The 14,916-nt window shown below is 47.3% G+C and overlaps 1 protein-coding gene across 1 annotated transcript in view; it reads left to right on the top strand.

The window, feature by feature from the left end:
- Positions 1 to 795: 795 nt before the first annotated feature.
- Positions 796 to 14,916, top strand: part of MUCL1 (mucin like 1) — a 162,126-nt gene continuing 148,005 nt past the window's right edge. The window contains exons 1-2 of the mRNA XM_075577246.1: positions 796 to 924; positions 3,132 to 3,149. Of these exons, the coding sequence (XP_075433361.1) occupies positions 858 to 924; positions 3,132 to 3,149 (85 nt within the window). The 5' untranslated portion in view covers positions 796 to 857. The remainder of the gene's footprint in view (positions 925 to 3,131; positions 3,150 to 14,916) is intronic.

Raw genomic sequence — 14,916 nt, 5'->3', positions numbered from 1 at the left:
AGAGAGAGAGAGAGAGAGAGAGAGAGAGAGAGAGAGAGAGAGAGAGAGAGAGAGAGAGAGAGAGATGGGAGAGAGATGGGAGAGAGATGGGAGAGAGATGGGAGAGAGATGGGAGAGAGATGGGAGAGAGATGGGAGAGAGAGAGATGGGAGAGAGAGATGGGAGAGAGAGAGATGGGAGAGAGAGAGATGGGAGAGAGAGATGGGAGAGAGAGAGATAGAGATGGGAGAGAGATGTTTTTTGAACTGTCACATAAACATTAAAACGGGCGGCATTTCTCACCCACAAACTTTGCTGACCCGAAATCTCACATTTTTTAATGTGGAAATCTTGCCCCTGTTTGTATATTTTTGATCCGGAAAAATGAACCTAAACCCTCCCATCTGCACCCTGCTATAAATTAAGCATTCTGCTATTTACTTAGGAGTATCATTTCTGAGTGCACTGACCTCAAACTATTTTTGCATATATTAGATAGATAGATAGATAGATAGATAGATAGATAGATAGATAGATAGATAGATAGATAGATAGATAGATAGATAGATTAGCTATCCCATTCCTCTTGTACACAGAAACCCACGTGAAATACAGGGCATTGTTTATAGGATTATCATCGTCCCCGTGACGTTCCTACCAATATTTCACAATAACAGATTAATTATGGCACAGGAGTGGACGGTATGAATAAACATCTAAACATTTGAAAACATGGGAGGCGGTGGTGAAAAAAAACGTACTGTGGGTTTGATTCATTAGATCCTCCTCCTATCATCGAGTATAAGAACCCTACATTTTCCACTATCCTTATTCCAACTCAACGTCAAGTCTTGTGGCCTAAAATCAGTTGAAGGATCATGATGGTTGGTAAATTTGTGTCTCGAGGGCTGGTGCTCCTGATGTTCCTCTCCTTACACACAAAAGGTGAGTTTGTGAGTCTCTTGGGGTCTTGCTATTAGAGACTAAAATGTAGATTTGTACAGCCAGTGGATTTAGGGTTTCCATATGGGTGAGGCTTCCCCTTTCACTTCATGGGATTGTTCTGACTTTTTAAAGATGAATGCTATGAAAGTCTAGTGGGCAAAAGGATGGACTTGACATTGAATAGGTTCATTCTATCAAAGTTCGTAGGAGCAATTGATGTATGTAAGGTGGTGTATATGGTGGTGTATATGGTGGTGAGCTTATTCAATTGTTTGGTGGGAACGGATGTGTGTTAGAGGGTGATCCTGACTACAAAGTCTGTGGGGATTTTGATCTATGTAAAAAGTGATTTTAACTTTTAAAAGGATAAATCCTCTGAAGTTTAAAGTTGACAGTGAGGTGTTATTAAATATAAGGGGCAGATGAGGTGTCTAAGGGGTTATCCTATTACAGTAAGTCTATGGAGAGATAAGAGGTGTGTAAGGGTTTTTCCTATGAAGTGTATGGGAAAGATGAGTTGTGTAAGGAGTGATCCTATTAAGTCTATGGGGGACAGATGAGGTGTGTTAGGGGTTATCCTATTAAATCTATGGGGACAGATTAGTGTAAGGAACCAGGAGTCACGCCACCCTCGGCGCGCTGCCGCCTTACCTCCTCCGTCTTCCGCGCTCCCTGCTCCTGACGGCACATCCTTGGGTCCCGCGCTTCCTCTCTGCAGAGCTAGACGCGGGCGCACACCCAGATGCCTGCCAAGGACTCACGCTCCAGCAACACACGCATGTGACGCATGCGCAATGCACACAAGCTCTCTGTCAACTGGTATGATCATCTTCCCATAGCCTACACCTGTCTCCTGCATCTCTACCTATCCCTTCTCCCACTGAGGACGCATTTCCTTATATGCTCAGCTGTGCCACTGGCACATCGGCTGAGCATAGTTCTTGTTACGTTGCTGTTTACCACTACTCTGCCACCACAGTCTTGCCTTATCTTCCTGAACATTATTTGTGTATTGACCCGGCCTGTTCTTTGGACTTTGCACCTCCGTACTCCTGATCCCGGCTACTCCTGAACATCCACTTCTCTCCTACCCTGACCTCGGCACTCGGACAATGACAACGAGACACGGCTTCCTCGACCAACCTACACTCCAGACGCACCCTCATGATTCAGGGTCCCGCCATGTTTGTGGTATGCACAGCGTGAGAAATATGTGTGTAAGGGGGTGACCCTGAGTTTTATAGGGTGATCCTATTATAATCAATAGGGGCAACTGGTGTGTCTAAGAGGATGATAATATTAAAATGTAACAGTATAGCTGGTATGTAAGAGGCTGATTTTGAATGTTAGACCCTATTACATTCAACGGGACAACTGATGTGTGTAACACGGGGGTTGTGACTTTTATATGGCAATGCTATTAAAATCTATAAGGCGTCTGATTTAACAGGGTGATTGGATGTCTTGTGGGCAACAGATGTTTGTAAGTGGGTGACCCTATTACATTTTGGGGGTTTAAATGCCATGCATAAGAGGTTTATCCTTTCAAATTCTATAGGGGCAGATGCTGTGTGTAAGAGGGCAGTCCTACATTTTATAGTGAAACCCTATAAGAATATATTGGATAATTGATCTCTATCAAAGTCTATAGGGTGAATTGATGTCTCTTAATTTTTATAGCGTGAGCGTAGTAGAATATATTTGGGAAACTGTACCCCTTTCTTAATGTAACTATTGGATTTCTTGGTCCATTTGTAGGCTGATGTGTAATAAAGACAAGGGATTTTCGGGTCATTAAATTATCTCACGCCTTATATTTTCTTCCACTCACAAGGGGAGCCACGGCCTACGTGGTGTCCATTTTGCATTCATTTTGAGCTAGAGGGAGTTTGTTGGCTGCTAGATTTTGGGTTGGGAGAGAGGATTATTTTAATTCTGGTTAAATATACAGTAGTTGAGTTCAAGAATTCTCTAATACGTCTTTTACTCGCCAGGGTAAATATAAGAAGGTAGCAATAGTGGTTTGTGCAGCCTGAGGGCAGCCATTTTGTATTTAGCTTTGGATTCAGAGGCCTTCAAAGTAAACTCCAAAGCTAAAACCTTTACAATGTGTATTGGATGATAGAAATGTCCCCTTTGATTCCATTATTATCACCTATTGGCAAGTGCAAATACTAACTTTCTCTTTTCTTTTTGATTATTTACAGTGTTTGTCAACTGTCAAAGTAAGTTTTTCTACTCACAAAGAGCAAGGGGTAGAAAGAGAAACACAGAGAGACAGAGAAAAGAGAGGGTGGTGGTGAAAAGAGGGGACAACATAGATAAAGATGAGAGCTAGAGAGAGAGAGATGAAAAGAGAATGAAGGAGAGAAACATAGATAAAGAAGATAGAGAGAGCTAGAGAGAGAGAGAGAGATGAAAAGAGATAACACAGGGGGACAGAGAAAAGGGGGTTGCGAGAAAGAGATCAAAAAAGGGTGAGAATTATAGAAAAATAATAGAGATGTGAAAAAAGAGAGTACAGGTGAGAAACATAGATAAATAATAGAGACAGAGATGGAGAGAGTGAAAGAGAGATTGAGAGAGAATGAGAGAGAGTGAAAGAGATAGAGAGAGATTGAGAGAGATTGAAAGAGAGAGAGAGTTAGAGAGATAGAAAGAGAGAGAGTTAGAGAGAGAGAGTTAGAGATAGAGAGTTAGAGAGAGAGATCAAGAGAGAGAGATCAAGAGAGAGAGTTAGAGAGCGAGAGGTAGTGTGAGAGAGATAGAAAGAGAGAGTTAGAGTGAGAGAGAGAGAAAACGAGAGTTGGAGTGAGAGAGAGAAAGAGAGAGTTAGTGAGAGAGATAGAAAGAGAGAGATAGAAAGAGAGTGTTAGAGTGAGAGAGATAGAAAGAGAGAATTAGTGAGAGAGAGAGAAAGAGAGAGATAGAAAGAGAGCGTTAGAGTGGGAGAGATAGAAAGAGAGAGTTAGAGTGAGATAGATAAAAAGAGAGATATAAAAATAGAGATATAGAAAGAGAGAGATAGATAGAGAGAGAGAGTTAGAGAGGTAGGGAGAGAGATGAAAAGAGAGAAAGAGGTTAGAAAGCATATATACAGAATAAAGAGAGAGAGAGTAAATCAAGAAAAGAGATAAAGAGAAGAAATTAAATAACAGAGAGAGAGGGGTGAGATACTGTAGTGAGGGGGAAGAGAGAGACACCGTTATACAATAAAAGGTGTTACATTGTTTCATTATTAGACAACCCATATTATGTTACTGTTAGTGGGATAGGGGGGCTTCATCATGGGGCAATATATTAGCAGCCAGGTTTGCTAAGGCATCTTCTGCCATAAGAGACCTTCCGGTGGTGGAAGAAGACACCGTCGATATGGACCATTCCAGTCAATGGGCAATAAGTCGTCTTATAGCACTGGGTGGTGTCTTGTGGTAGATGACTGCTTGGTGAATACGGTCCTATAAATCTAATCGGGAGACTTACTAAGGGCCATTAAACTTAAAGTAGGATTAGGGTCCGACACTAGGGCAGCTCACTTAGCAAATCCCAATCTAAGTAATTTGGTACAAATTCTTTACGTGTCTCCTTGTTTTATCCTTATAGGTACGACCACAGCAGCGCCCACAACTACAGCTGCACCCACAACTACAGCAGCGCCCACAACCACAGCAGCACCCACAACTACAGCTGCACCCACAACTACAGCAGCACCCACAACTACAGCTGCGCCCACAACTACAGCAGCGCCCACAACTACAGCAGCGCCCACAACTACAGCAGCCCCCACAACTACAGCAGCGCCCACAACTACAGCAGCGCCCACAACTACAGCAGCACCCACAACTACAGCAGCACCCACAACTACAGCAGCGCCCACAACTACAGCTGCGCCCACAACTACTGCAGCGCCCACAACTACAGCTGCACCCACAACTACAGCTGCGCCCACAACTACAGCTGCGCCCACAACTACAGCAGCGCCCACAACTACAGCAGTGCCAACTACTACAGAAGCACCCACAACTACAGCAGTGCCAACTACTACAGCAGCCCCCACAACTACAGCAGCGCCCACTACTACAGCAGCGCCCACAACTACTGCAGCCCCCACAACTACTGCTGCGCCCACAACTACGACCACAACTACAGCCGCAAGTATGTACCATAATATTATAAATATCCTTTACTGTCCCCTTTACAGTTCCACATTACAAATCCCCATTATTCGCCATCGCTAGAAGTCCCTGTTACTGCCCCCTGTCAAAAATAATTCCCCTTTACTTAGGAATCCCATTTACTATTCCACGTTAGAAATCGTTACTTTACTTTTTCTACCCTAATCCCAAACGTCCAGTGGCGAATTTCCCATTAGGCCCGGGCCTAGGGCAGAAAAATTGGGGGCGGCATTTACTTTGCTGCGCTCTCGGGGCCGATGGGAAATCACTTAGTTGTTGGGGCTGCCTCCTTACCTACCACCCACCTTCTCCTTCTGAACCGCAGCGTCACCGTGGCAACGCGACGGCGTGCAACGTCACATTGGTGACGTCCGCTACGTTATGTGACGCTGTGGTTCAGAAGGAGGAAGAGGGCAGCAGGAAAGAGGCGGCTGCAGCCGCTAAGTGCCCGGCGCGTTTCAAATCCGCTGCTCCAAACGTCCCCTGTGTTTGTTAGGATTTGAGGTCTGGACTTGATAACGTAGTCACTATCTTAAATATCTTATATTATGAGTTCAGTATTGAACATATTAGAGAACAAGATTATTTGGGATTACGTAGCAAATCCCTTATACATCTATCTATCTATCTATCTATCTATCTGTCTGTCTGTCTGTCTGTCTGTCTGTCTTTTGGTATCTGTCTGCCTTTTTGTCTGTCTGTCTGTCTGTCTGTCTTTTGGTCTGCCTGTCTGTCTTTTGGTCTGTCTGTCTGTCTTTTGGTCTGTCTGTCTGTCTTTTGGTCTGTCTGTCTGTCTTTTGGTCTGTCTGTCTTTTAGTCTGTCTGTCTGACTGTATGTCTATGTAGCAGACATTATTGCACTCATTACTGTGTATGTTAAGTACAAACAACACCAAAGATAATGCGTTATGGAGATAACACATGCGACTAAAATAATCTGTGTGTCAAATATCGCGCAGGCGTGAGCACATCACGTTTACAGGTGAAATTACGTCTGCTACATCTGTATCCAACTGTTATGTATTTGCTCATTTTCAAACTCTTTTTGTGATCCTTATTGCAGAAAAACCCACTGGAGTCCCCGGTTTTGGAATCGCCCTTCTTGTCCTTGTAGTTCTGATTTTATGCTTGCTGATGTCCATAACTTGCTTTTTTGTAAGTAAATAGCCAGTATAACTACCTCAACGGCATAGAATGCCTATATCAGTATTGAAGCTCACTCTTGCACAGTTACACACCTTACTTCTTACGCATCGTGGTGGCTGCTGTTGAGGACCTTTTACTGAATTAACATCTGGGGTCCCGATACACAAAGCTCAGTTGTCGATGCTCTGAACATCATGTTATCAATATCAGTAACGGACGTTATGAGGTTAACACCATTACACTAAGCTAATTATATGTAAAAAAAAGGGGCATTAGTTATCTCATTCACATAGGCTCAGTGCCATGTTAAGTTAGCAGTGAATTGCATTAGCGGTACCCCTGTCTTACCTAAAGGTGCCGTTAGCACCGTCCCGACCCTGAAATAGGGGTTTATGCTGGAGAGAGAGAGGGAGGTAAAGAGAGGACTTATTAACACTGTGTTAGTGAGCTTTGAAGATTGGGGATAGTAATTCTTACTAAATCCTTGGTACCTTTATGGATGTAAAGTATACCACCATCAGACCTTATGCATTTGGTTTCTCACACACCGCAGGGAGCCTTTTACTTCCAATTAACCTATACCACATGGCGCTTACATGATCCCTTTGTTACCCCACGATGGTGCAGTTGCTCGCAGTTTTATTCTGCATTTCTTAAATATTTCTTCCCCACACTATACCATGAGGTAAATGGTTTAATACGTATACTGTGTTCCCATCTCATTGGGGTTTTCATTTCAATGTTTTTATAATTACTAATAAAGAAAAAGTGAACCCACAATGAAAAACCTAAATGAATTGGGTCCATTTTTAATCAAGGACATAATTATTTCAATGAAGACGGCCTGGATGAAGTTTGCATGGGAAACAGCTCTGTGCTTCCCGATGAAGTGGAGAAAGAGAGTATAAACGGCAGAGGGTGCTGTGTGAACACTCTACTGCAGCATTTCAGACTATTGAAATCAGTCGTTCCAACTGTAATTAATAAAAAAATGTTAATCAATTATTAATAAATAATAATACATAATTAATAAATCAGATACACAAAGCAGTTGTAAGAGAAACTGGAGGTGTTATCTCCCAAAACAATTGTATGCGTTGTATACTAAAGTATTTAAGGCACCAATAATCGTGTTGTAAAGTATTCATCAATACGAAAATTGAGAGCCACGCGTACACCACGTTATATTCGGATCTGCGTTGTAACGGATCGCGTTATAGCGGGGTTGAAATGTATTTTTGTCAACTTGCATGCATAACTGTTGTATCTGGGCCACTTAATTTCAAGGGTGACTGACATATTTAATTTCAAGGGTGACTGACATATTTAAAAAAAAAAGATGAAATGACCATTAAGGTGACACACGCTATTATTTGTATACTATGGCAAATTCATGTTTCCTTTTCAGAATTCAGTTCAATTAATTCTACTTGTTTTCTATTTATTTTTTTAATACAGTTTTGCCGTAGACGATAAAGAGGAAGGAAGAGTGGGTATTGGGTTTATTGTCCGCTGATGAAGAATCCCTCCCCCCGTCCCCTATATACCTCCACATCTATAACTGGTCCTGTATACCATCATGTATCTGCAGTATTTCATAAATGTACACTGTATATGTTGACATACTTGGGAATCAGTGTGAAGCCCTAGAGGTGCCAGGTCCTGTATCTTTGAGCCATGCAACATTGAGGCTATCCCATTACCCAGAGTCCTTTGCTTTTAAGCCTGAATTGTATTTATTTCCATTGGAAATTGTTGCTCTTAATAAAACTCCTTAAAAAAATATATATATATACAGTATATATTGCCTGAACTTTGTTATTGGGTCATTAGTTGGGCATGTTTACACAAGTCCCAGAGGAGCCAGGCTCTGTTTCGCCTGTGGCAGTCCTAGAGGTGTCAGAATCCCCAGCACTGTGCCTGCCCTAGAGGTGCCAGGCTCTAGATCAATAAAGAAAATCTGTCAGAACGGCAAACTAATATGATAGGAATAAAAATAATCCTACTGTATCTATCATCGCTCTATCACAGTGTTTTTCAATAAGGGTTCATAGGAACCCCTGGGTTCCCCGGGCATCCCTAAATGGTTCCCTGCAATTTGTAGGTCATTTGAAAATTGTCCCATATATAGAAAATTTACAATGCATCTGATCTCAGACGCACTATTAGAGACAGTTGGGGTTCCTTACAATGCATCTGATCTCAGACGCGCTATTAGAGATGGTTGGGGTTCCTTACAATGCATCTGATCTCAGATGCGCTATTAGAGAGGGTTGTGGTTCGTCACAATGCATCTGATCTCGAGCGCGCTATTGTAGAGGTTTGGGGTTCCTTACAATGTATCTGATCTCAGACACACTTTTAGAGAGGGTTGGGGGTCCTTACAATGCATCTGATCTCAGATGCGCTATTAGAGACGGTTGGGGTTCCTTACAATGCATCTGATCTCAGACGCACTATTAGAGAGGGTTGGGGTTCCTTACAATGCATCTGATCTCAGACACGCTATTAGAGAGGTTTGGGGTTCCTTACAATGCATCTGATCTCAGACGCGCTATTAGAGCAGGTTGTGGTTCCTTACAATGCATCTGATCTCAGACATGCTATTAGAGAGTGTTGGGGTTCCTTACAATGCATCTGATCTCAGACACGCTAGCATCTGATCTCAGATGCGCTATTAGAGAGGGTTGGGGTTCCTTACAATGCATCTAATCTCTCAGGCGCGCTATTAGAGAGGGTTGGGTGTCCTTACAATGCATCTGATCTCAGATGCGCTATTAGAGACGGTTGGGGTTCCTTACAATGCATCTGATCTCAGACGCACTATTAGAGAGGGTTGTGGTTCCTTACAATGCATCTGATCTCAGACGTGCTATTAGAGAGGGTTGGGGTTCCTTACAATGCATCTGATCTCAGACACGCTATTAGAGAGGTTTGGGGTTCCTTACAATGCATCTGATCTCAGACGCGCTATTAGAGCAGGTTGGGGTTCCTTACAATGCATCTGATCTCAGTCGCGCAATTAGAGAGGTTTTGGGTTCCTTACAATGAATCTGATCTCAGACACGCTAGCATCTGATCTCAGATGCGCTATTAGAGAGGGTTGGGGTTCCTTACAATGCATCTAATCTCTCAGGCGCGCTATTAGAGAGGGTTGGGTGTCCTTACAATGCATCTGATCTCAGATGCGCTATTAGAGACGGTTGGGGTTCCTTACAATGCATCTGATCTCAGACGCACTATTAGAGAGGGTTGTGGTTCCTTACAATGCATCTGATCTCAGACGTGCTATTAGAGAGGGTTGGGGTTCCTTACAATGCATCTGATCTCAGAAACGCTATTAGAGTTGTTTCGGGTTCCTTACAATGCATCTGATCTCAGACATGCTATTAGAGAGGGTTGAGGTTCCTTACAATGTATCTGATCTCAGACGCGCTATTAGAGAGGGTTGGGGTTCCTTACAATGCATCTGATCTCAGTCGCGCTATTAGAGAGGTTTTGGGTTCCTTACAATGCATCTGATCTCAGACACGCTAGCATCTGATCTCAGATGCGCTATTAGAGAGGGTTGGGGTTCCTTACAATGCATCTAATCTCTCAGGCGCGCTATTAGAGAGGGTTGGGTGTCCTTACAATGCATCTGATCTCAGATGCGCTATTAGAGACGGTTGGGGTTCCTTACAATGCATCTGATCTCAGACGCACTATTAGAGAGGGTTGTGGTTCCTTACAATGCATCTGATCTCAGACACGCTAGCATCTGATCTCAGACACGCTATTAGAGAGGGTTGGGGTTCCTTACAATGCATCTGATCTCAGATGCGCTATTAGAGACGGTTGGGGTTCCTTACAATGCATCTGATCTCAGATGCACTATTAGAGAGGGTTGGGGTTCCTTACAATGCATCTGAACTCAGAAACGCTATTAGAGAGGGTTCAGGTTCCTTACAATACATTTGATCTCAGACACGCTATTAGAGAGGTTTGGGGTTCCTTACAATGCATCTGATCTCAGACACGCTATTAGAGAGGGTTGGGGTTCCTTACAATGCATCTGATCTCAGACGCGCTATTAGAGATGGTCGGGGTTCCTTAAAATGCATCTGATCTCAGACACGCTATTAGAGAGGGTTGGGGTTCCTTACAATGCATCTGATGTCAAACGCGCTATTAGAGAGGGTTGGGGTTCCGTACAATCCATCTGATCTCAGACGAGATATTAGAGAGGGTTGGGGTTCCTTATAATGCATCTGATCTCAGACGCGCTATTAGAGAGGGTTGGGGTTCCATAGAAATTCACAATATAATTAAAGGGTTCCTTAACCAAAAAAAAAGTAGTAGTGTGTGTGCCCATGTGCCCCCTAAGCCCACCTCCCGTGCGCCCCCCTAAGCCCACCTCCCATGCCCCCCTCCACCAAGTCCACCTCCCGTCCCGGGCAGCTGCTGCGGGGATATCGGGGGCGGGAGGAGGGAAGCGTCTGCCGGCAATGAAGCAGGAAGCAATCAAGGTAAGTCACCCACCCCACCCAGTCTCTCACCCACCCAGTCACCCACCCCACCCAGTCTCTCACCTACCCAGTCACTGTCACTCACCCATCCAGTAACTCAACCCACCCAGTCACCCACCCCACCCAGTCTCTCACCCACCCAGTCTCTCACCCACCCAGTCACTGTCACTCAGCCATCCAGTCACTGTGACCCAGTTACTGTCTCCCACCCAGTCTCTCACCCACCCACCCAGTCACTGTCACTCACCCATCCAGTCACTGTGACCCAGTCACTGTCTCCCACCCAGTCACTGTCACTCACCCACCCAGTCACTGTGACCCAGTCACTGTCACCCACCCAGTCACTGTCACCCACCCCATCCAGTCACTCACCTCACCCAGTCACCCACCCCACCCACCCAGTCTCTCACCCACCCAGTCACTGTCACTCACCCATCCAATCACTGTGACCAAGTCACTGTCACCCACCCAGTCACTGTCACCCACCCCCTCCAGTCACTTAACCCACCCAGTCACCCACCCCACCCAGTCTTTCACCTACCCAGACACTGTCACTCACCCATCCAGTCACTGTGACCCAGTCACTGGGACCCAGTTTTCTGTTACCCACCCAGTCACTGTTACCCACCCAGTCACTGTCATCCACCCAGTCACTCAACCCACCCACCCAGTCACAGTCACCAAGTCACTGTCTCCCACCCACCTGGTCACTGTCACCCAATCACTGTCACCCACCCAGTCACAAAAGTCACTACCCCACCCCAACCACCCACTTAAATCACTAACCCACCCAGTCACTAACCCACCGAGTGACCCACCCCACCCAGTCACTCACTCACCCACCCAGACACTGTCACCCACCCAGTCACTAACCCACCGAGTGACCCACCCCACCCAGTCACTCACCCACCCAGACACTGTCACCCACCCAGTCACTCAACCCACCCACCCAGTCACTGTCACCCAGTCACTGTCACCCACCCACCCAGTCACTCAACCCACCCACCCACCCACTAAAGTCACTAACCCACCACACCTATTCAGTCACTCACCCAGCCTGTCACTCATCCACCCAGTCACTGTCACCCACCCTGTCACCCAGTCACTCGACACAACCATTCCCTGTCACCCAGTGATTGTCTCCCACCCACCCAGTCATGAACCTACCCCCACCCACCCACTAAAGTAACTAACCCACCCAGTGATTAACCCACCCAGTGACCCACCCCACCTAGTCACTCACCCACCCTGTCACTGTAACCCACCCACCCAGTCACTCAACCCACCCAGTCACTATTATGCAGTTACTGTCATCCACCCACCCAGTCACTCACCCACCCAGTCACTGTCACCCACACTGTCACCAAGTCACTCGACACACCCACACAGTCACTGTCACCCAGTCACAGTCTCCCACCCACCCAGTCATTGTCACCCAGTCACTATCAAGTCACTAACCCAGTCACCCACTCCACCCAGTAACTGTAAACCACCCAGTCACTGTCACCCACCAAGTCACTGTCACCCACCCACTCAAAACTGTCACCCAGTCACTGTCTCCCACCCGCCCAGTCACTGTCACCCAGGCACGAGCCTACCCATCCAGTCACGAACCCACACATCCAGTCACTAACCCACCCACCCAGTCACTAACCCACTACCACCCACACAGTCACTAAAGTCACTAACCCAACCAGTCACTAACCCACCCAGTCACTAACCCACCCACTCAGTCACTCAGTTACCCACCAACCACCCAGTCACTGTCACCCACCCAGTCACTGTTACCCAGCCAGTCCCTGTCACCCACCCAGTCACTGTCACCCAGTCACTGTTACCCAGCCAGTCACTGTCACCCACCCAGTCAGCCACCCAGTCACTAAATGTAAGTCACTAAAGTCAGTCACTAATCCACCCACTCAGTCATCCAGTCACTGTGACCCAGTCACTGTCTCCCACCCAGTCACTGTCACTCACCCACCCAGTCACTGTGACCCAGTCACTGTCACCCACCCAGTCACTGTCACCCACCCCATCCAGTCACTCACCTCACCCAGTCACCCACCCCACCCACCCAGTCTCTCACCCACCCAGTCACTGTCACTCACCCATCCAATCACTGTGACCAAGTCACTGTCACCCACCCAGTCACTGTCACCCACCCCCTCCAGTCACTTAACCCACCCAGTCACCCACCCCACCCAGTCTCTCACCCACCCAGACACTGTCACTCACCCATCCAGTCACTGTGACCCAGTCACTGGGACCCAGTTTCTGTTACCCACCCAGTCACTGTCACCCACCCAGTCACTGTCATCCACCCAGTCACTCAACCCACCCACCCAGTCACAGTCACCAAGTCACTGTCTCCCACCCACCTGGTCACTGTCACCCAATCACTGTCACCCACCCAGTCACAAAAGTCACTACCCCACCCCAACCACCCACTAAAGTCACTAACCCACCCAGTCACTAACCCACCGAGTGACCCACCCCACCCAGTCACTCACTCACCCACCCAGACACTGTCACCCACCCAGTCACTAACCCACCGAGTGACCCACCCCACCCAGTCACTCACCCACCCAGACACTGTCACCCACCCTGTCACTCAACCCACCCACCCAGTCACTGTCACCCAGTCACTGTCACCCACCCACCCAGTCACTCAACCCACCCACCCACCCACTAAAGTCACTAACCCACCACACCTATTCAGTCACTCACCCAGCCTGTCACTCATCCACCCAGTCACTGTCACCCACCCTGTCACCCAGTCACTCGACACAACCATTCCCTGTCACCCAGTGATTGTCTCCCACCCACCCAGTCATGAACCTACCCCCACCCACCCACTAAAGTAACTAACCCACCCAGTGATTAACCCACCCAGTGACCCACCCCACCTAGTCACTCACCCACCCTGTCACTGTAACCCACCCACCCAGTCACTCAACCCACCCAGTCACTATTATGCAGTTACTGTCATCCACCCACCCAGTCACTCACCCACCCAGTCACTGTCACCCACACTGTCACCAAGTCACTCGACACACCCACACAGTCACTGTCACCCAGTCACAGTCTCCCACCCACCCAGTCATTGTCACCCAGTCACTATCAAGTCACTAACCCAGTCACCCACTCCACCCAGTAACTGTAAACCACCCAGTCACTGTCACCCACCAAGTCACTGTCACCCACCCACTCAAAACTGTCACCCAGTCACTGTCTCCCACCCGCCCAGTCACTGTCACCCAGGCACGAGCCTACCCATCCAGTCACGAACCCACACATCCAGTCACTAACCCACCCACCCAGTCACTAACCCACTACCACCCACACAGTCACTAAAGTCACTAACCCAACCAGTCACTAACCCACCCAGTCACTAACCCACCCACTCAGTCACTCAGTTACCCACCAACCACCCAGTCACTGTCACCCACCCAGTCATTGTTACCCAGCCAGTCCCTGTCACCCACCCAGTCACTGTCACCCAGTCACTGTTACCCAGCCAGTCACTGTCACCCACCCAGTCAGCCACCCAGTCACTAAATGTAAGTCACTAAAGTCAGTCACTAATCCACCCACTCATTAACCCACCCAGTCACCCACCCAGCCACTGTCACTCAACCCACCCAGTCACCCACCCCACCCAGTCTCTCACCCACCCAGTCACTGTCACTCACCCAACCAGTCACTGTGACCAAGTCACTGTCACCCACCCGGTCACTGTCTCCCACCCACCCAGTCACTGTCATCCACCCAGTCACTGTCACCCAGTCTCTCACCCACCCAGTCACTGTAACCCACCCAGTTACTCAACCCACCCACCCTGTTACTGTCACCCAGTCACTGTCTCCTACCCACCAAGTCACTGTCACCCAGTCACTGTCACCCACCCAGTAACGAAAGTCACTATCCCACCCCCAACCACCCACTAAAGTCACTAACCCATCCAGTCACTAACCCAACGAGTGACCCACCCCACCCAGTCACTCACCCACCCAGTCACTGTCACCCACCCACCCAGTCAATCAACCGACCCACCCAGTCACTGTCACCCACCCAGTCACCCAGTCACTCAACCCACCCACCCACTAAAGTCACTAATCCACCCAGTCACTAACCCACCCCACCTATTCACTCACCCACCCACA

Source organism: Ascaphus truei, chromosome 20, assembly GCF_040206685.1.
Source record: "Ascaphus truei isolate aAscTru1 chromosome 20, aAscTru1.hap1, whole genome shotgun sequence".
Lineage (NCBI taxonomy): Eukaryota > Metazoa > Chordata > Amphibia > Anura > Ascaphidae > Ascaphus > Ascaphus truei.
The sequence above is the reverse complement of the archived record's forward strand: the minus strand, read 5'-3'. Positions and strand labels throughout refer to the sequence as shown.